The 21,348-nt window shown below is 37.3% G+C and overlaps 1 protein-coding gene and 1 pseudogene across 3 annotated transcripts in view; one reads left to right on the top strand and one right to left on the bottom strand.

Annotated features, from left to right (window-relative positions):
* Positions 1 to 21,348, bottom strand: part of CCDC169 (coiled-coil domain containing 169) — a 66,299-nt gene that overhangs the window by 31,425 nt on the left and 13,526 nt on the right. For 2 of the 3 annotated variants that reach the window (XM_010383107.2, XM_010383106.2), the window contains 2 exons: positions 21,008 to 21,118; positions 20,885 to 20,925 (listed from right to left, as the gene is read on the bottom strand). In XM_010383107.2, coding sequence (XP_010381409.1) covers positions 20,885 to 20,925; positions 21,008 to 21,035 — 69 coding nt within the window. In that variant the 5' untranslated portion in view covers positions 21,036 to 21,118. The remainder of the gene's footprint in view (positions 1 to 20,884; positions 20,926 to 21,007; positions 21,119 to 21,348) is intronic. The other variant, XM_010383108.2, reaches the window with a different exon arrangement.
* On the top strand, positions 4,932 to 5,027 carry LOC115894696 (annotated as a pseudogene).

Below are 21,348 nucleotides of genomic sequence, written 5' to 3'. Positions count from 1 at the left end.
CTCAAGCCTTCAATCATGAAAACCTGAAGATTCCCTGCCCCAACTGAAAGGATAAAGGTGGCTGGAGGGGTGAAGATTGGTATATACTGGATAGGCCAACAGAGATCTTTAAAGAACGATTTTTACCTAGGAAGTATGTTCTGGGCTCTGCTCTGTGCATAAAAGGGCCATCTAACCATAGGTCCAGAGCTACTGGGCTTGGTTTCTTGAACTGTCTCTGTGCCCAGCTCTGGGTCAGTGGTGGGGGTGAGTATCTCTTTTCTAAGAGATACTATGGTTGGCCAGTCTATGTAAGGTCTCCACCTCTAGACTAATGAGCTCTGGGGACATATAAAGCAGGGAAAACTCTTTTGGTATAAACATATGATTGAAAGAAGGAGAAAATACAATTTGCAGAAGGAGGGGAGTTCTGTCCTAGAAGCAGCCAGAAGGAATGCTGATCAAACCAAACCAAAATGCTCTCTACGAAGGAGATGCTAAAGCCCAGGGTTTGGCCATGGTATATGGGTTTCTGAAAAGGAGTGGGAGAGGGAGGGATTAATACAATTAAGCAGTTCAAGGAATTGTGAGGCTATAGTTATTTGTTGAATTTACAATCAAGTTCCCTAAAACATTGGTAGGAAAGTAGAGAAAAAAAGGGTTAGAGGTCAGAGCAATAATACACTCATTTGGTTTAAAATTTAATCCCCAACTGATAACTGATCATTTTCAGTAACTCCAATGAGTTCTCACATTCTTGCAAATTAAAGGGAAAAAATCTTCAAGTCAAATTCTCTCAATTATATTGGTCATGATCTAGGTCACTAAATCTATTAAAAGAATCCTTCAAAGAAAAATGGAAGCAGTTGATTTAGATCTCCACAAAGCAAAACTGCAAGATATTTCAGAGCTCATACCTTCCTGAAACACAGCTACTTCTCTAAACACTTTATTCTCTCTTAGATACTTCTTAACAATTACTAGAATTTTAAAAATTATATTAAGAGAATAATTCGGTGAAACAGGGCAAGTTCCAGTCTCTCAAAATAATTCTAGTGATAAAACAAATCCCTGAGAAATGACACATCCTCACTATATATATTTGACTAACATCCCTGTTAAAACGTAATTGGGTTATATTTCTCAGGTAGGTATTATTATTCTTCAAAAATTAATTACACACTAGTATCATGAATGGTTTCCAGTTACCTTCCCCCAAATACAAATTTGCTCCAGAAGAAAATCAATAAAAGGCAAACATATGAAAGAAACTAAACTGAGTCATTTTATAGAAAATTAAAGCCCTATGAAATAATCTGCTCAATATGAAGAGCTTTTGAAGGGATAATCAGGGGGTGAGGGAGGTAGTTCAAAATTCTGCTACATGGACGCTTGCTCCAAAAATTCCAAGTTTAGGCTACCATAGTAACGTAGATCAGTTACATAATTTGTTAAATATATTTATAGATGTAAAATGAATCCAACCCTTTTTAGTATAGTTTTAATGGAAAATGTATTCTAAGTTCTAAAAGAAGTTAGCTTACAAATAACTTTCTGTAACACAAATTATTTTTGCATTAAAGATGACCTGAATTAGATGGGATTCAAAACTTTAGAAATTCATACCCCCAAAAAGTACATTCAAATAGCAGTTAAAATTACAGGCAGTATGTGATTAAAAGCCAAAATGTGAAACATAGACAACAAATACTTCAGAAGTTTTTAAAAGAAGTTGATCAACATGGGCTACAGAGTCCTTAAAATGAGAAGGATTTCGATGGAAAAAGTGAAATGGAAGGAGCTATCTATTGGTCACAGGCTTGAATCAGAAACGATTATTTAATGGTAGTGATAGAGCTGAAGTAAAATATTTGAGCAATAAACAAAAGACAAAGTAAGATACCTAGGGAAGGACCTGGATAAAGAAGGCTTAACATGTTAGGCTCAGGAGTCTAAGAACTGCGAGCTGTTCCAAGCTACTAAAGAAGAGACATGATGAAAACAAGGACTTAGGAATATTAGTCAAGTGGCAGTCTCTATGACAGAGGATGTTTGCTGTTACTTTCAGGTGCAAATTTGCAATTCTAACTCTTGAGGCTTAAACATTTTTAATATACCTGTACTTCCTTTGTGACTTAGACTATATCTTACTGCTGTTCCCAACCTGACTAGATTCCTTGTCTCGTGGCCTAATTTTACAATTCATTCATTTTTTCAAAAACTGCCTATGAAGCACCTCTTATGTGTCAGGCATTGTGCTAGGAATAGCACACTAAGAATTACAAACCTAGACCCTGTCCTCATGAAGTTGAGAATCTAACAGGGGATTCAGAATGTGGTCTATCTTAATGAATGTTACATGTGAGCTTGAGAAGAATCTGTGTTCTGGTGGTGTTGGATGGAATACTCAATAAATGTCAATTAGATCAAGTTGGTTGGTAGCACTGTTCAGGTCAACTGCCTGCTTATCAATCACTGACAGTGGGATGTTGAAGTCTCCAACTTTCACAATGGATTTGTCTATTTTCCCTCCAGTAATTAATCAAAGTTACCATTCAGGTGCACCTACCAGTTTACAATTCTAGCAGTTCTCATTTTAGGTGAACAGATCTCAATTGTGACTGTCCACTTTTGTCTGTTTATCCAGATTTCAGGGTAGGAGTGTGCCCTGCAAACACAATTTTCTAATCGGTCCAAGAAAAGTCACTGATTTTCTTTTTTTTTTTTTTTTTGAGATGGAGTCTTGCTCTGTCGCCCGGGCTGGAGTGCAGTGGCCGGATCTCAGCTCACGGCAAGCTCCGCCTTGCGGGTTTACACCATTCTTCTGCCTCAGCCTCTGGAGTAGCTGGGACTACAGGCGCCCGCCACCTCGCCCGGCTAGTTTTTTTTTTTTTTTTTTTTTTTTTTTTTTTTGTATTTTTAATAGAGACGGGGTTTCACCATGTTAGCCAGGATGGTCTCGATCTCCTGACCTCGTGATCTGCCCGTCTCAGCCTCCCAAAGTGCTGGGATTACAGGCTTGAGCCACCGCGCCCGGCCTGATTTTCAGTTTGAAAGTTGTAATGACAAGATTGACAACTTTCAAGCTGTATACATGTTCTAGCTGAAACAAGGAGTCACATACTTTGATCCCCTTTTCTAACTGAAATGAAAAGAATGAATTCTCCAAATCAATGGCTGCATACCCTGTACCTGAAACCTTATTAATCTGCTCTGGCAGTAATATCACATCAGGCAAAGTAGCTGCAATTGAGGCTACTAATTTAAGTCTGTAGTGCCTACAGTTTTTCCCCAAGAGACATCCAGTTTCTGCAGCCATTAGGCTGGCAAATTAAAGACAGCTATGATAGGCACCAGTATATTTGCATCTTTTAAGTCTTTAATTATGGCACTAATCTCTACTGTCTTCCCTGGGATAAGACATGTTTTTGATTTACAATTTTGGTCTGGTGAAGGGATTAGTTTCAGAAGTTTTTATTTGGTCTTTTCCCTACCATGATAGCTTTTACTTCAGAGATTAGGGACCCATAAGGGAGTAACTTTCAACTGTCAAGTATATCTATTTCAATTATGTACTTGGTGATGGAGATAATTATCACTGCAAGGGTAGGGGAGTCCGTGGACACATTGAGCCCCCTGTGATTTGGAATTTGGTCATAGATTTCCACTCTGGGAATCAATGTCAACTCGGACTCTGTGCTCAATCATCCTTGAGAGCTAGTTATTTCCTTTTCCTCAGTGTACAGTCACCTGTGTAAATGGCCAGAGGTCCCTTTTGGGAGGACTATGAATACTGTCATAACATAAACTTTGACTAGTATTGCAGGGCCCTTCTTAGGAATCCAGCCACTTCTTTGATCAGTAGTTTCTGGTTCTGGAAATTGGTTCAGATCTGGGAAATGAGTGAAAGAATTATGCTTTCTGCTGGGCGGTCCTCAGCCTCCTGCTCCTATATTTTTGCTTTTCTTTCTTTAACTAGAGATGCTGAACAGCACCATTCTTAATTGGCTTGGCAGCCAGGGGAGGAGGTGGGTGCAGCTCCTGAGGGGAAACCAGTTGTCTTGTTGGGAAGAGGCCTCCACAGGATCTTCCAGCACAGTGGATACTCTTCTAGCCCTTATTAGGGAAGGGTGGGCCACCTCTGCACACCCGGAGGGTCCAGGTAGACTTGTAGAATCCAGATCCTCAGGGGCACCTATCCAGATGTTCTATCAGAGTTTTCAGGATCCCTGGTCATCCCTATCAGGGCCCTGCCCATCCCTATCAGGGCCCTGCCCTTCACATAACAGACCTACCTGGGCTGAGCATTCAGATGCCTCTGGAGCTCTGCACTCTCACAATTAGGTCTTTAGCCTATTGTTTTACCCTGTCCACCCTTTCACTACTGGTATAGAGGGCCTCTTATGAGGCTACCTCCAAGGCTTTCTGGTTTCACATACTTGTTAAGAGTCCTCAGCCTCTCATTATCCTTATATAGGCTGTCAATAAAATTTAGTAGCAAATGCCTACATCATGGCTTCTTCCACAGTACTCCATTCCAACAGGACATTTTCCAAGGTCATCATCAGTGCAATCTTTATGAAATGAACTGCCACGTTGGGCCAGGATCTACTGTTGTCACATCTACCAATCAGAACAGATCCTCTTCCTGCTACACGGTGAGTGAGCCAGTTACAAATTACCTCCTATTTTCTCATATCACTATTCTTACTCCTAGTTTTAGACCTGGTCTTCTGAGAAGCAGACACTATGATGGGATTACATGTGAAAGGATCATGTTATGAGACACACCCATGTAAAAGTAAATAGGGAGCAGGAAGAGGCCAGGAGAGCAGTCTGACAGTAATGCAAGTCTTAGTCCTAGTAAAGGATAGGGAGAGAAGGTTGGTTGAAAGCAGAAATGTCCTAGGCTATAATGTAGTCTAGGAAAAGTTCGGCAAAGCCAACCAAGAGTGCTCACATCTGCAGCACACATACTAAAATTAGAATGATATAGAGAAGATTAGCATAGTCCCTGTGCACAAATTCATGAAGATTTCATATTTTTACAAGCTAGAAAAGATTAGAGTCCTATCTTCAACCTTCTTAAACAGAATAACTCTCAGCTAATAATTTTGTATCCAGCAAAACTAAGTTTCATAAATGAAGGAGAAATAAAGTCATTTTCAGACAAACAAATGCTGAAGGAATTTGTCACTACCAAACCAGAACTATAAGAAATGCTAAAAGGAGTTCTAGACCTTGAAACAAAAGCCCAATATGTACCAAAACAGGACCTCTTGAAACCTTAAAACTCACAGGGTCTATAAAACAATAACACAATGAAAAAAAAAAACTGTCTAGGTAACAATTAATATGATGAAGAGAACAGTGCCTTGTATCTCAACATTAACACTGAATGTAAATGGTCTAAATGCTCTGCTTAAAAAATACAGAATGAATTAAAAAAAATCACAAACCAAATATCTGCTGTCTTCAAGAGACTCACCTAACATGGAAGGATTCATATAAACTCAAGGTAAAAAGGTGCAAAAAGATATTCCATGCAAATAGAAACCAAAAGTGAGCAGTAGTAGCTATTCTTATATCAGACAAAACAGACTTCAAAGCAGTAACACATTAAAAAAAGCAAAGATGGTCAGTATACAATGACAAAAGGATCAATTAAACAAGAAGATACTTCAATTCTAAATTTATATGCACCTAACACTGGAGCTCCCAGATTTATAAAACATATTTAAAATGTCTAAGAAATGACACAGCAATACAATAATGGTGGAAGACGCCACTGACAGCACTGGACAGATTTTTGAGACAAAAAGTCAACAAACAGTGAACTTAAATGACACTCCAGAACAAATGGACTTAACAGATATTTACAGAACATTCTTCTCATCAGCACATGGAACTTTCTCCAAGACAGGCCATATGATAAGCCACAGAATAAATCTCAATAAATTTTTAAAAATTGAAATCATATCAAGTATATTCTCAGACAACACAGCAATAAAAGTAGAAATCAACTCCAAAAAGATCCCTCAGAACTATACAAATACATGCAAATTAAATAATCTGCTCCGGAATGATATCTGGGTTAACAATGAAATAAAGATGGAAATTTAGAAATTCTTTGAATTGAATGATAATAATGACACAAGCTATCAAAACCTCTAGTATACAGCAAAAGCAGTGCTAAGTTTATAGCATTACATGCCTCTATCAAAAAAGGTGAAAGAGCACAAATTGACAACCTAATATCATACCTCAAGGAGCTAGAGAAACAACAACAAGCTAAACCCAAAGCTACAAGAAGAAAAAAAATAAAAAGATCGGAGTAGAACTAAATGAAATTCAAACAAAAAAGCCCCAAAAGATCAATGATACCAAAATCTGGCTCTTTGAAAAAATAAACAAAATAGAACATTAGTTAGATTAACCAAGAAAAGAAGAGAGAAGATCCAAATAAGCTCAATTAGAAATGATACTGGAAACATTACAACCAACACCATAGAAATAACAAAACATCATTCAAGCCAGGTATGGTGGCTCATGCCTGTAATCCCAGCACTTTGAGAGGCTTAGGCAGGCAGATCATTTGAGGTCAGGAGTTCGAGACCATCCTGGCCAACCTGGTGAAACCCCGTCTCTACTAAAAATACAAAAATTAGCCAGGTGTGGTGGTGGACGCCTATAATCCCAGGTACTTGGGAGGCTGAGGCAGGAGAATCACTTGAACTAGCAGGTGGAGGTTGCAGTAAGCTGAGATTGTGCCACTGCACTCCAGCCAGGGTGACAGAGCAAGACTCCAACTAAAAAACAAAACAAAAATCATTTGAGACTGCTATGATTACCTTTACATGCACAAACTAGAAACCCTAGAGGAAATGGATAAGTTCTTGGAAACATGCAACCCTCCTAGGTTAAATCAGGAAGAAACAGAAACCCTGAACAGATCAATAACAAGCAACAAGATTGAATCAGTAATTTAAAAGTTGCCACCACCACCACCACCACCACCCAGGACCAGTTGGATTCACAGCTAAATTCTATCAGGCATTCAAAGAAGAACTGGTATCAATCCTACTGAAACTATTCCAAAAGACTGAGAAAGAGGGAATCCTCCCTAAATCATTCTATGAAGCCAGTATCACCCTGATACTAATACCTGGAAAGGATCCAACAACAAAAGAAAACTACAGACCAATTTCCCTGATGAACACAGAGGCAGAAATCCTCAACAAAATACTAGCTAACTGAATCCAACAGCACATCAAAAAGATAATGTATTTTGATCAAGTGGGTTTCATTCCAGGGATGCAGGGATGATTTAACATATGCAAGTTAATAAATGTGATATATCACATAAACAGAATTAAAAACAAGAACCATATGATCATCTCAATAGATGCAGAAAAAGCACTGGACAAAATCCAGCATCACTTTGTGATAAAAACTCTCAACAAACTAGACATAGAAGGGACTTACTTCAAAATAATAAAAGCCATACATGACAAATCCACAGCCAACATCATACTGAATTGGGAAAAGTTGAAAGCATTCCCCCTGAGAACAGGAACAAGACAAGGATGCCTACTTGCACCATTCCTATTGAATATAGTTCTGGAAGTCCTAGCCAGAGCATTCAGGCAAGAGAAAGAAATAAAGAGCATCCAAATTGGAAAAGAGGAATCCAAACTATTGCTGTTTTCAGATGACATGATTGTATACCTAGAAAATCCTAAAGACTCCTCCCAAAAGACTCCTAGATTTGATAAACAAATTGAGTAAAGTTTCAGGTTGCAAAATCAATGTACACAAATCAGTAGCACTGCTGCACAACGAAATGACCAAGTGGAGAATCAAATCAAGAACTCAATCTCTTTTACAGCAGCTGCAAAAACAAAACAAAGCAAACAAACAAACAAAACTAGGAATATACTTAACAAAGCATGTGAAAGACCTCTACAAGGAGAACTACAAACCACTGCTGAAAGAAATCACCGATGACACACACACAAAAGGAAACGCATCCCATGCTCATGAACTGGAAGAATCATTGTTGTGAAAAGGACCATATTGCCCAAAGCAATGTATAGATTCAGTGCAATTCCCATCAAAATACCAACATCAGTTTTCAAAGGATTAGAAAAAAAAATCCTAAAATTCATATGGAACTAAGAAAGAGCCCAAATAGCCAAAGCAATCCTAATCAAAAAGAACAACTCTGGAGGCACATTACCAGACTTCAAATTATATTACAACTGTATAGTCACCAAAACAGGATGGTACTGGTATAAAAAACAGGCACATACATTAATGGAACAGAATAGAGAACCCAGAAATAAAGCCAAATACTTACAGCCAGCTGATCTTCAACAAAGCATACAAAAACATAACTTGGGGAATGGACCCCCCTTTTAATAAATGGTGCTGGGAAAACTAGCAATCCACATGTTGAAGAATGAAACTGGATCCCTATCTCTTACCTTATATAAAAATCAACTCAAGATGGATCAAAGACTTAAATATAAGATCTGGAAGTATAAAAATTCTAGAAGACAAGGTTGGAAAAATTCTCATAGACATTGGCCTAGGCAAAGAATTCATGACTAAGATGCAAAAAGCAAATGCAACAAAAACAAAAATAAATGAGACCTAATTAAACTAAAAAGCTTCTGCACAGTAAAAGACATAATAATCAGAGCAAACACACAGCTCACAGAATGGGAGAAAATATTTGCAAACCACACATCTGATAAAGGACTAGAACCTAGAATCTACAAGGAACTCAAACAAATCAGCAAGAAAAAAAAATCCCATCAAAAAGTAGGCAAGGACATGAATAGATATTTCTCAAATGAAGATACACAAATGGCCAACAAACATACGGAGAAATGCTCAGCATCACTAATTCTCAGGGAAACGTAAATTAAAACCACAAAGATGCTACCTTACTCCTGCAAGAATGGCTATTAAAAAGCCAAAAACACAATAGATGTTGGCATGGATGTAGGGAAAAGGGAACGCTTCTACACTGCTGATGGGAATGTAAATTAGTACAACCTCTATAGAAAACAGTATGGAGATTCCTTAAAGAACTAAAAGTAGATCTACCATTTGATCCAGCAATCACACTACTGGGTATCTACCCAAAGAAAAAGAAGTCATTATACAAAAAAGACACTTGCACACATATGTTTTTAGCAGCACAGTTCACAATTGCAAAGATGTGGAACCAACCTAAGTGCCCATTAGCTAACAAGTAGATAAAGCAAATGAGGTTATATATACACCATGGAATACTCCTCAGGCATTAAAAGGAATGAAATAATGTCTTCTGCAGTAACTTGGATGGAATAGAAGGGTAATATTCTAAGTGAAGTAACACAGGAGTAGAAAACTAAAAACTGTATGTTCTAACTTGTAAGTGGGAGCTTTACTGTGAGTACACAAAAGCATACAGAGTGATATAATGAACTTTAGAGACCCAGAAGCGGGTGGCTGGCAGGGAAAGAAGGGATAAAAAACTACACATTAGTGGCCGGGTGTGGTGGCTCATGCCTATAATCCCAGCACTTTGGGAGGCTGAGGCGGGCGGATCACAAGGTCAGGAGTTCGAGACCAGCCTGATCAACATGGTGAAACCCCGTCTTTACTAAAAATACAAAAAAATTAGCCAGGAGTGGTGGCGCAAGCCTGTAATCCCAGCTACTCAGGAGGCTGAGGCAGGAGAATCACTTGAATCCAGGAGGCGGAGGTTGCAGTGAGCCGAGATTGCACCACTGCACTCCTGCCCGGGTGACAGAGTGAGACTCCATCTCAAAAAAGAAAAAAACTAAAAATAAAATAAAATAATAATAAAAACTACACATTAGGGACAATGTACACTACTTGGGTGATGAGTGCACTAAAATCTTAGAATTCACCACTGTATAATTCATCCATGTGACAAAAAGAAAACACACACACACACACACACACACACACACATGTGTACCCCAAAATGTATTGAAATAAAAACTTTTTGAAAAAAGCCATCAGGGAACTTAAGTCGAAGTCAGCTGACAATGGAGTCCCATGCTTCGCAGGAACGGGTCTGCCTTAGTAGCTCCACTGCACTTAATCATAGGTGGAGAATAGCCCTTAGGAAGTATAAACCTGATACAAAAGTAGTAACACATGTAAAATTTTTTTGAAGCCCGGCACCTACGGTCCTCAGTTAACCTTCCTGTCCTGGGAAGTCTGTGAGGTTCATTGTTGGGTCACCATACTAACTTTTCTATTTTTTTAAAATTATTTTTTCTCTTATTTTTTCTTCCTATTTCTTCCCATTCAACACGCTAACTTTTCTAAAGGGCATTTCAGGTTTTTTGCTGAAGAATACTCCAATCTCCTAACCCTTAACGTTTAATCCTACCTGCTGATTTCATGGAGTAGGGCAGGAGAAGAGAGCTGAGAGTTCCATTATTCAAACTGCATATTTTCATTTGATCCCATCATTCTTAGACCTCTATCTCACTCACACGTCTCTGTGTCTGAAACTCCAGAGTACAAGAGCTATTGCAGTTTAATTTCTCCAGAAAATAGACTCCTAACTGAAGGAGAGTATCCTGGCTGCATGGGATGGCAGAGGGGTCCCAGTGACCAACTGCTCCATGTGTTCATCTTCAACTGTCTCCCAGTTTTCAGCTCCTTTCTCACCCCCATCTTCTTCCATATCTGCCAAGTTCTAAGGCACTAAGCAGGTCAGAAGAGTGAATGCATTATTTTCACCAATATTCTTCTCTGCAGGCACTCTGTTATTGCTTCCTCAACTTCTATCAAGTCAATTTGTATTCTTCTAGCTATGAGCCTTCCAAAATTTGTTTAAATCACTCACCTGCTGAGATTTCTTCTTATCCATTCATTTTAATGATCAGCTATCATTTCTTGTCTAATAAATATCAGATCCAAATGTAAAAGTAGGCCCCTGGGTGCCTATTCTTAACATTTTCTTCACACTTCAAACTCAACTTTACCAAAATAAAAATTACGATTTTACTTAAACTAATTATACCCAATTATACCCAGTTTTCCAATTTTACATGTGTTATTGGATTTTGTCAGGTGGGAGTACTTTAGGAATTTTATACATGGGAAGAATATGGGTTTGTGAGACAGGAGCATGTAAGAGTGAACACACTCAATGATGTAATAGTCATAAAAAAAATCTCCTAACTGAGGCCCCACACACATACTGCCTTACTAGTTTCACAAGCAAAAAATGTTTTGACTAAAATGGGGAACATTCTAATTAGGCGCATTTGCATTTTTTAAAGCACAATACTACTACTGCTTCAATCATATTTCTACTATTCTGCTAGATTTAAAAATAATAATTTTATACTCAAAACCTGTGAATTCTAAAATAGATCACATTTGAGATCGTTAACAACCCACCCTGGTATTTAAGTTAGAAATTCCATCAATGTTTTTATTTAAAATTTCTTAATAATGTACTAATTTCTAAAGCCTTATAGGCACCACGTGGAAAGCGTATTAGGAAGCAGCTTCATAGGAGTTGTGGTCTTCGTACCTTGTCTTTTCCTTCTTCACCATTGTCTTTAGCTTTAAGCTTCAACACCTCGGTTTCTTCTTCCAGCCTCTAACACATGACTTTGTCTCCCAGCTCTGTGGGTGTTCATTCTCTCCAGGCTCAACATAGAGACACGAAGTATTTTCTCTTCTGCAGTTAGCCTCAGCACTGCCCCCACACAGTTATAGCTGGTGTGGTCCAGAATTCCTGGAACCCACTTCACTCTCCTTCTCTGTACCTGCTTCTTATGAGTTGTGTTTTAGACATACTATGCTTTGAAGTTATACTATAACTCAGGAAGTTATGATGTGTCATTGGGGCAATCTCATGGGAATAAGGGCAGCATAAAAATAAATTATCCTGGGGAGAAGACAAAAACACATTATAGATTTTGCAAAAACTACAGCAATCATGAAATAACCTGGACCATTAACAAGAAGATATGTGTAATTATCTGTTTATAATATACATACCAGAGATCCCTGTAAAATATAAAACTGTACTACAATAACTTTAAGGTTCCCTCTTTTACTGACTCCAAAATGAACTAGATATCTTTAAAACAGAGGAACAGACTCTCATTCCATCAGTTCCAATTCACTGGACTACTCATAACTTAATGTTCTTGATCTTCCCAAGGAGCTGCTTTTATCTGATTATATAAATCAATGGTAATATACTAGAAAACTGCAGCCTGGAAAGACAAAGCAATGCAACAGTTAAACTGAAAACTCTGTTAGATATTAACAACAACAAAAATCACATACATAAAGCCAATTCTTCTACTATCATACAAGAGCTGTTTTGTTTTGTTTCTGACACTAATAACTTCTTAGCATTCCAAGCAATAACATATTTCACCTACATTCTTGTTTTAATTTGCTTTTTAAAGGTCATTTTCCTAGAGTAGATTGAAACGACAGGGTAAGAATAAGAAATTTCAAGATACTGTTTACACACCTGAAATAAAGTAGACTTAGGTTTTTAAAAAAGTCCCTCACCTCTATCCAAAGCAGAAAGAAAATTCCATTGGCTGCTTATTATTTTTTAAATCAATAATTGCTAAAGAACACAAAAAACTAAAGTAAAAAAAAAAAAAGAAATCACTCCACTGAAGTTTACAAAAGAAAAAACAGAAGAATACAATTTAGTTAAGCACAGCTCCTAGACACACAGTACTTTTCAGTATAGGCAACTGCAACAATGAAAGAACACAGCCTTCTACATACTTAAATACCAAATGCCCCCTTGTGGACAGCACTGTTACTAGAGTTACATATAAGATCTGTTTAAACTAACTTTTCTCTTCATGATTTGAAGCTATGTACCTATCTCCTAATTGACCATTCTGATCTTGGGGAGAACACAAATCCAGTGAGGGTTGACACAGAACACCTCAGGAGGCAGTCTCAGAGGTTATATCATTTTAATAACCTCAATACTTTAAGAATATATACTTAATGCATGTCAATAGTGCTGTAGGGTCATTAATTTTAATGACTGGTTATCAGGCATTAAAAACAAAATTTCTAAGAATTTTCAGAAGGCATAAACTACCAGAGTGAGTCCAGTGGGAGCATGACTAACTGGGTGTACAGCGAGGTAATGAGTCCCAGGAAGACCCAAACAGGGCTGGATGTCCATCAGGCAGCACAGCTAAAAGAAGAATCTGAATCATGATAAAGGAAAGAAATTAGTATTACAGTCAGGCAAATGGTGTGGGGCATCAGGATGAAGAAAAGATAAGTAGGTCAATGAGTAATAAGACAGACTGGAAGTCAGAGAGTGGGACATGACATGGACAACAGAGAATAATAGAGAGGAGAGACTGGTGTGGGATAAAAACAATGGCCCGATGGTTTAAAAGAACTAAGACTTAAAACCATTTCTTCCTTCAGGTTTCTCCTGCTTTTGTAATATGTTCTTCTCCTATTTGTCATATGGAAAACTGAAACATATGTCAGAAGAGAAGACAGACAAACAGCCAAAGATTAATATTTCAAAAAGTCAATTCACCAAAGGATTAATTTGCAGGGAGACCAACCTACCTATAATTCCAAACTTACTAAAAACTCGCTTTAAGGAAAATCATTCATATATGTGAATGTATAACCTGAAATATATTCTTTTTCTAAGTAATTTTCGATAATAATACTAAATGCTAAATCATTTCCATAAGTTTTGGATTTTCAACAAACATTTCTTAAAATGTTACTAAATAAACTTATATTCATTAGAACATATTCAAGGATTTGGATTTTGGCAAATTGGCTTCCTGTGAATTGGTTTTCTACAAATTGATCAAGAGTCTTCCAGAGAATGTTTGAATGAGATTAAGTATTTTCCTAAATAATGTTTCTCGTTTCTACACCTTCCCCCCTATTCTTTTCACCACCAGCTAGTCTTGCTAGCTTTAGGAACAGGATCCATCTGACTGACAAAGCATATGCACTGGTAAGAGATTTCCCTGAAGAATCCAAGCTGCTTGGGTGTCATGGAGGACAAGGGGGTGGGTATTGATAGGAAAACTAGAGAAAGAGAAAAATAGGGATCATCACTTTTATGACTCTAAATGAGTCAAGAAACAGGACTTCCACTTTGCAATACAATTGACTGCAGGGTTTTGGTGGGGCTTGTTGATAAGAGACATTACACTAACTTATCACAAGCAAGTCTGTATTGCACATCTTTCTCTGAGGGATATAGATCCCCTACATCTGTTGATCTCAAGTGGTGCTCTGTAATAGAGCCTATTGAGATGTCTGCCAAAAAAATACAAATGTCCAGGCCTTACTCCAGACCTACCAAATTTCTGGGGAAATCCTCAGAATGTATACTTTTAATATACATTAGTATACATACATAATGTATATAAAAGTATACATTAAGCAGCACTATTCACAATAGCAAAGACATGGAATCAACCCAAATGCCCATCAATGATAGACTGGATAAAGAAAATGTGGTACATATACACCACGGAATAATATGCAACCGTAAAAACGAAAGAGATCATATCCTTTTCAGGGACATGGATGGAGCTGAAAGCCATTTTCCTCAGTAAACTAATGCAGGAACAGAAAACCAAACACCACATGTTCTCACTTATAAGTGGGGCCTGAACGTTGAGAACACATGGAAACAGAAAGGGGAACACCACACACTGGGGCCTGTTAGGGAGTAGGGTGGAGGGAGTAGAGAGCATTAGGAAAAATAGTTAATGCATGCTGGACTTAATACTTAGCTGATGGGTTGACAGGTGCAGCAAACCACCATGGCACATGTTTACTTATGTAACAAATCTGTACATCCTGCATTTGTACATTTGTACCCCAGAACTTAAACATTAAAATTAAAAAAGAATACACCTTTAATATACATTAAGATGGCTACAAGTCTTTGATGAACATACCTGGGAACTCTTGGAAGGAATTTCAGGTAGGCACTAAGTCCCTTTTTGGTGAATGCACATGGAAGAGACTAGAAAATGTACACCCAACTAGCTCAAGGGAAGTAGAGGTTCTGCACTTTTTATCAAGAGTGTTAAATACCGGCCAGGTGAGGTGGCTTACGCCTGTAATGGGAGGTGAGGCAGGCGGATCACCTGAGGTCAGGAGTTCAGCCTGGCCAACATGGCAAAACCCTATCTCTACTAAAAACACAAAAATTGGCTGGGCGTGGTGGTGGGCGCCTGTAATCCCAGCCACTTGGGAGAATGAGGCAGGAGAATGGCTTGAACCCGTGAGACGGAGGTTGCAAGTGACCCAAGATCACGCCATTGCACTCCAGCCTGGGCAACAGAGTGAGACTCCATCTCAAAAAAAGAGTGTTAAATATCTAATGAATTCTATTATAGTTTTGAGAAGGTACCAGAAGATTCAGAAGCTTCACAACTTATATAACAGCACAGCTTAATAAGTGAAAACAGATTGCACATCTTTGGGCCTTATGCTTATCCCTTCCAAGGTGATTGGGGTTAATTTCACAACAGATTTGTTTTAATAAAATAGTACTTTTCCTTTATCAAGGGAAAATAGGACAGGAACTAACACAGAGCTTACTATGTTAGGCACTATGCTATTTGTTTTATCTATCTCTAATAATCTTCACAGTAACCCTGCATGACAGTTTAATTAACTCAGTTTTGCAGATGAGGAAATTAAGCCTCAGAGAGATGAAACAGCTTCCTCAGTGTCCCATAGTCTGAATTTGAGCCATGATGGTCTGATTCTAAAACCTATGCTTCTAGGTAAAATAGGTTATACTCAGTACATTTTCTCACCCCCACTCTTCCACTACACACCACATCACATTTTCTCCTAACATCCTAGCCTCTAATTGGCATTTCTTTCTTCACTATCGAATAATTTGCCTGAACTCTGGACAACGCATTTTATCCTCTCCTACAGCAGAAGTTTCTAGAACATTCTTTTGCTGAACATTCATAAAGCCATCCCCTTCTTGACTTCTATGATACCATTCTTCCAGTTGTCCCCCTCATCCTTTCTCAGTATTTTGCCTTCTCAATAATATTCCCTAATGTGCCTCCTAACACTTTGTTAGCATTCCCCAAGGTTTTAACCTCAATCATATTTTTCAGACTGCATATATTTTCCCGAGCAATCCCTTGTAGTTCCATGACTTCATGTGACACTTACGACTTGGTGATCTCTATTTTCAGAGAAGCAATTTTCCATAATCTAAAACTATTTTCAGTTGCTTCCAAACCACTATCACCGGTGTAATACACACAAACAAAACTAAACTTACCATTTCCTAACATTCTAACTAGTTGCAATTTCTATTATCCGTTCACTGTAATCCATGAAGTTATTCAAGCCAAAACCCTCAACTGTCATTAAATTCTCTTGCAGTCTCACCCCATATCTAAGTATTCATGAAATCCTCATTCCTAAATAGATCTTTAATCTGTCTTCTATGTTCCATCCCCATATAATACTGCCCAAGCTAAGAAAACCACCTTCCCTTACCTAGACTACAACAAAAGCATCCTAACTGGTTTCTTTTATTCAATTCTAACCCACCCTGAGGAATCCTTTCTTCATGGTGGTTGGGGTGGGGGTGGGAGGATCTTTTCTTCATGGTGGTTGGGGTGGGGGTGGGAGGATATTTCAATCTCTATATATTTCTGTAGCTTCTTATCACATATAAGAAAATCCACACTCCCTAACATGAATACCAAACCCTTTATTATTTAGCCCCTGCATATATTTCCAGCTTCATCACTCATCATCCCTCTTATTTATTCCAGACATACTGAACTAACTGTAGATCTGGGGTGTCTTTTGATAGACTGACCCAGAAATACTTTATAATAATTTGAAAATGTACCTATCTTATTATTTTAAAATTCTACTTTTATATGTATACTTGAAGCAGTGGTTCTCAAACTTTTTTATTAGAATTACCTGAAGAGTTAATAAAAATATAGAGGTGGCAAGTAGGTTGAAGGACAGGACTTGGCCTTTGTATTTTTATGAAGTGCCCTAGGTGATTCTGTAACCTATCAAAGTTTATGGATCACTGCCTTAAAGCAGGGGCGGGCAAACTATAGCCTAAATATCAAATTCAGCTTCTGTCTGTTTTTGTAAACCAAGATTTTTTAGAATACAGCCCACCAAATAGGTATTGTCTATGGCTCCCTTTATACTACAGCAGCAAGGCTGAATAGCTACAACAGAGATCAGAGATCATACGGCTGCAATGCTGAATATATTTACTATTTATCCATCTACAGAAAAGTTTGCTAAGCCTAGAGGAACACTTCGCACTGAAAGACACATATAAGGATATTCACTGCGGCAATGCTTGTCATAGTGAGATTTTGAAAAATTATTGATATACATAAATAAGCTAATAACTATATTAAGGATATACACATATAATGAAATACTATACAACTGATAAAATTTACTAGATCTTTATTAACATGAATGGAATTAAAGAGTAAAAGAATGATATGCACAGTATGATACTTTTTAATGCATTTTTATACATACAACATGTAGAGAGATATTAAAAAATCAACAGAAATAATATATACCAAATTCATGGTAGTCCTTGCCTATGAAAAGGAAGCAAAAACAAGACAGAGAGGAGAATAAAAGAGATCTCAACTCTATAAATTGTTTTCATTAAAAAATTTAAAATCAAAAAGAGACACAGATCTGAAGATTTATAAATACTAGAATATGGAGTTGTTTGCCATAATATATTCTGTGGGTTTTGTTTAACTCAAAATTAAAACCAGAAACAACCTAGAACACCAAGTTATAGGGAAAAGTAATTGAACATTCGCATTCCAACACAATGGAACATAATATAGCCTTGAAAAATGCACATGAAGAGAATATAACATAAGAAATAATTGACTTAATTATCCTGATTAGCATAGGATTCAAAATTGTCCATGCAGTAAGGTTATAATTATATTTTAAACAATAAAAACTAGTTGTAATCCTTTTTCACTTTGTTTGTTGGCTGACTTATTCATTTGCTTGTTCTTTTAAATCAATATGTATGCATACAAAAATTACTAAAAACAGAACAACACTGTCAACAGTGGATATGTTTGATTTTATAATATTCTTTTTCTTTGCCTTTTATTTTCCAAATAATATCGACTGAATACATATTGAATGAATATGTATGAATGAATTGAATACATAAAATGAAATGCCTTCACTTTAAATGACTTTGTGTGTGGCAGATACAGCCAACTGTACGCTCACAATCCACTCTTCTCTTCTTCCTGTATATTCAGTAAAACACTACATTTCCCAGCCTGTCACACACACGAAGGTGGCCATATGATACAGTTCTAACTCCCAATGAAATGTCAAGGGGAGCAGCATCTTAGAAAGCTCTTTGAAGGGGAGTAGACCTGACTGGCTTTCACCTTGGCCATTTCTCCTTCACCTACTTCTTTTTTTGAATGATAACATGAAGCAGCTGAGAAGGTGAAGCAGCCATCTTTAAACACGAGGACAAAAGTCCACTCACAACAGATGGCAGAGTAGAAACGTAGGGGAAGCCTGGATTCCTGAAGGCATTATACAGCCACTGCACCACCCCTGGACTGCAAACCTCATACTTTCTGTTACATGAGGAAAAAAAAGAAAAGAGAAAAAAAAAACTTTACTTGTTTAAACCTTTCTCTTTATTCTGCCAAATGCGACCTTTAATTGATACATCATGCTAAAATAAAATTTTAACAAATTACCCCACTGAAAGACACTTACAAGATAATATAATCTACCTTACCTTCAGAGGAGAAAAGTGAACCTCAAGAAAAAAAAGGTTGGCGGCATCAACCTAATATCAGAACAAAGACTAAAGCTTCACTCTCACGTATGTGAATAATTTTTTCCAAAATATTAAAATCACACTGAACTTTACATTTCAAAATGGCTGAAACAGGCGGGGTGTGGTGACTCACACCTGTAATTTTGGGAGGTGAGGCGGGTGGATTGTTTGAGCTCAGGAGCTTGAGACCAGCCTGGGACACATGGTGAAACCTCATCTCTACTAAAAATACAATAATTAGCTAGGCATGGAGGCATGAACCTGTAGTCTCAGCTATTCAGGAGGCTGAGGTAAGAGGATTGCTTGAGCTCAGCAGGCAAAGGCTGTAGTGAGCTGAGATTGAACCACTACACTCCAGCCTGGGTGACAAAGTGAGACCCTCCCTCAAAAAAAAAATGCTGAATGGTAAATTTTACATTATGTATATTTACCACAATAAAAAAGAGATAAAGTTATATTAAAATAAAGTCCACTTTAATGATATAGTTTGAAGATAATATTTTATATATTTTTGTCAAATAACATATTAAATAATTACACATATACTAGTCAACAACAAGTGCCCATCCTTTTGCTACCCGTAAGCAAATCTGCAGTTTGAAGTTACTCAAAATTAGTATTCAAACAAACACATCAATTTCATAAGTATGTCTGTACAGATTACTCCTAAACACTAAACAATCCACAACAAGGATAAAGAATCGGGAAATTTACAGATGGTGTTTGAATTCATACCCTATCCCACAAAAACAACTAATTTAAGCCCTTTTGCCTAATTGTCAATTTAACAGGAAGCCAAAAATAGGTCTGCATTACACAATTATATGTCTAAATTTCACAAATATTATTCTTTATATCAAAGAATAAGACTTAGTATATCTTTTGTCCTTAGCTAAGAGGGTCTCTTGACTGGATATAGGGTTGTTGGATCCCAGTGCTTTTTGCTTAGCATTTGGACACTCCTATCGCTGACTCCTTGGCTAGATTTCTAATGTCTGCTGCTCAGACATACCCCTCTTGGATTCATGAGTACCAAACACTCATGAATGCACCTCTCCAGAGAATAGAGAGGACCAGTTCTATTTATACTGAACATTCATTCTCTTTCCTTTCTGCTTAGTCTGTGGTCTCACTCTTCGTTGTGTTAATATTTCTTCAGTCCTTTACTGTGGAGAAATATAATTCTCTGTCTCTGGATCTAAATTATTAAACCTCTTAGAGAACCACATTTTCTTCAAAAATAACACAAATACATCAAGGAAAATAAATGTAGTTTTACCAACATGAATATGTTCCAGAGTCTCAGGTAGTAGTTAGAAAACCAAATAAATGCTCCTTAGATATGCCCTAAGGTATTTTACCAAGTCATACCAGCATTTGTTGCTACTCTCCACGAAGGTGGTGATACCCACTCTCGTGAGCTAGGACTGAGCCTCAGTTATCAAGAAGCAGGTAGCCAGAATATTTTATATCCAGTAGGTACTAATAAAATTCTACCTGCAATTAAGAAAAAGCACTAAGCTTGACACAGCTCTAGCAACAATTTCTAAATGCCACAAGAGGGCGATATAACTCTATGACAGCACACGGGAAAACATACAATTTTTCGAATTAAAAAAGAAAAATTCCTGACTTTACAAGATATGGAAATAAAGGCATGTCTGGGTTGAAAATAACAAGTGTGCAAAAACACATTTCTCCTTGATCCATTCTTAGCAAAAACACAGTATTTGTCTATATCTTTCTCTCTAAAGGTTGGCAGTGATTCAAAAAGCAATATCCATACATGCTCTGCTCTTCAGGACGCCTGTGAATATAGCTGACAACTTAGTGCTCCACCTATAGCTACTTGAAAATTATTTGTTGTTACTTCAAACAGGTCCCCTGAAAAAAATAGTGTATTTGGACCTTGCCCTAGTCTTCAAACTTCTGTTTGAAATACGTCTGAAAAAAATAGACATAATTTCCTTCAATTATTCTGTGTTTAATCATATTTCTACTCACCACTGGCATTCGTTCATAGACACGAATAGAAGATAGTCTATCTACAATAAATCAAATATGAGCACTTAATGTTATATCAGTTTTAATTCAAATGATAAAACGTACATATGATTGGTTTTGTACCTGAAGAGTTTCCACGGATTTTTTCCATCCTCTCCTTGAGATAAACAATTTGCTTTTCTAGTTGATCATTTAATTCAAGTTGTGTCTCATAACGGGTTTTCCATTCATTACCTGAGTAAAAATGGGGAAACAATCAAGAAAACCCCAACACCTCTCATTTATTTATTAAAATAACATGAAGAGCTTGATCTTACTCTATTACTACATTTTACTTTATTGGCAATACAGATCAACTAGAAGGAAATAATTATTAAGTCTGTATTTCTGTTAGTAAGATTTTCTAGATTGCAAGAATTAGACCCACACTCAGGCTACCACACAGCCAAACCTTATTACAACTA

The sequence above is a fragment of the Rhinopithecus roxellana genome, chromosome 18 (genome assembly GCF_007565055.1).
Source record: "Rhinopithecus roxellana isolate Shanxi Qingling chromosome 18, ASM756505v1, whole genome shotgun sequence".
Classification (NCBI taxonomy): Eukaryota; Metazoa; Chordata; class Mammalia; order Primates; family Cercopithecidae; genus Rhinopithecus; species Rhinopithecus roxellana.
This window is presented reverse-complemented; position numbering and strand designations above follow the sequence as displayed.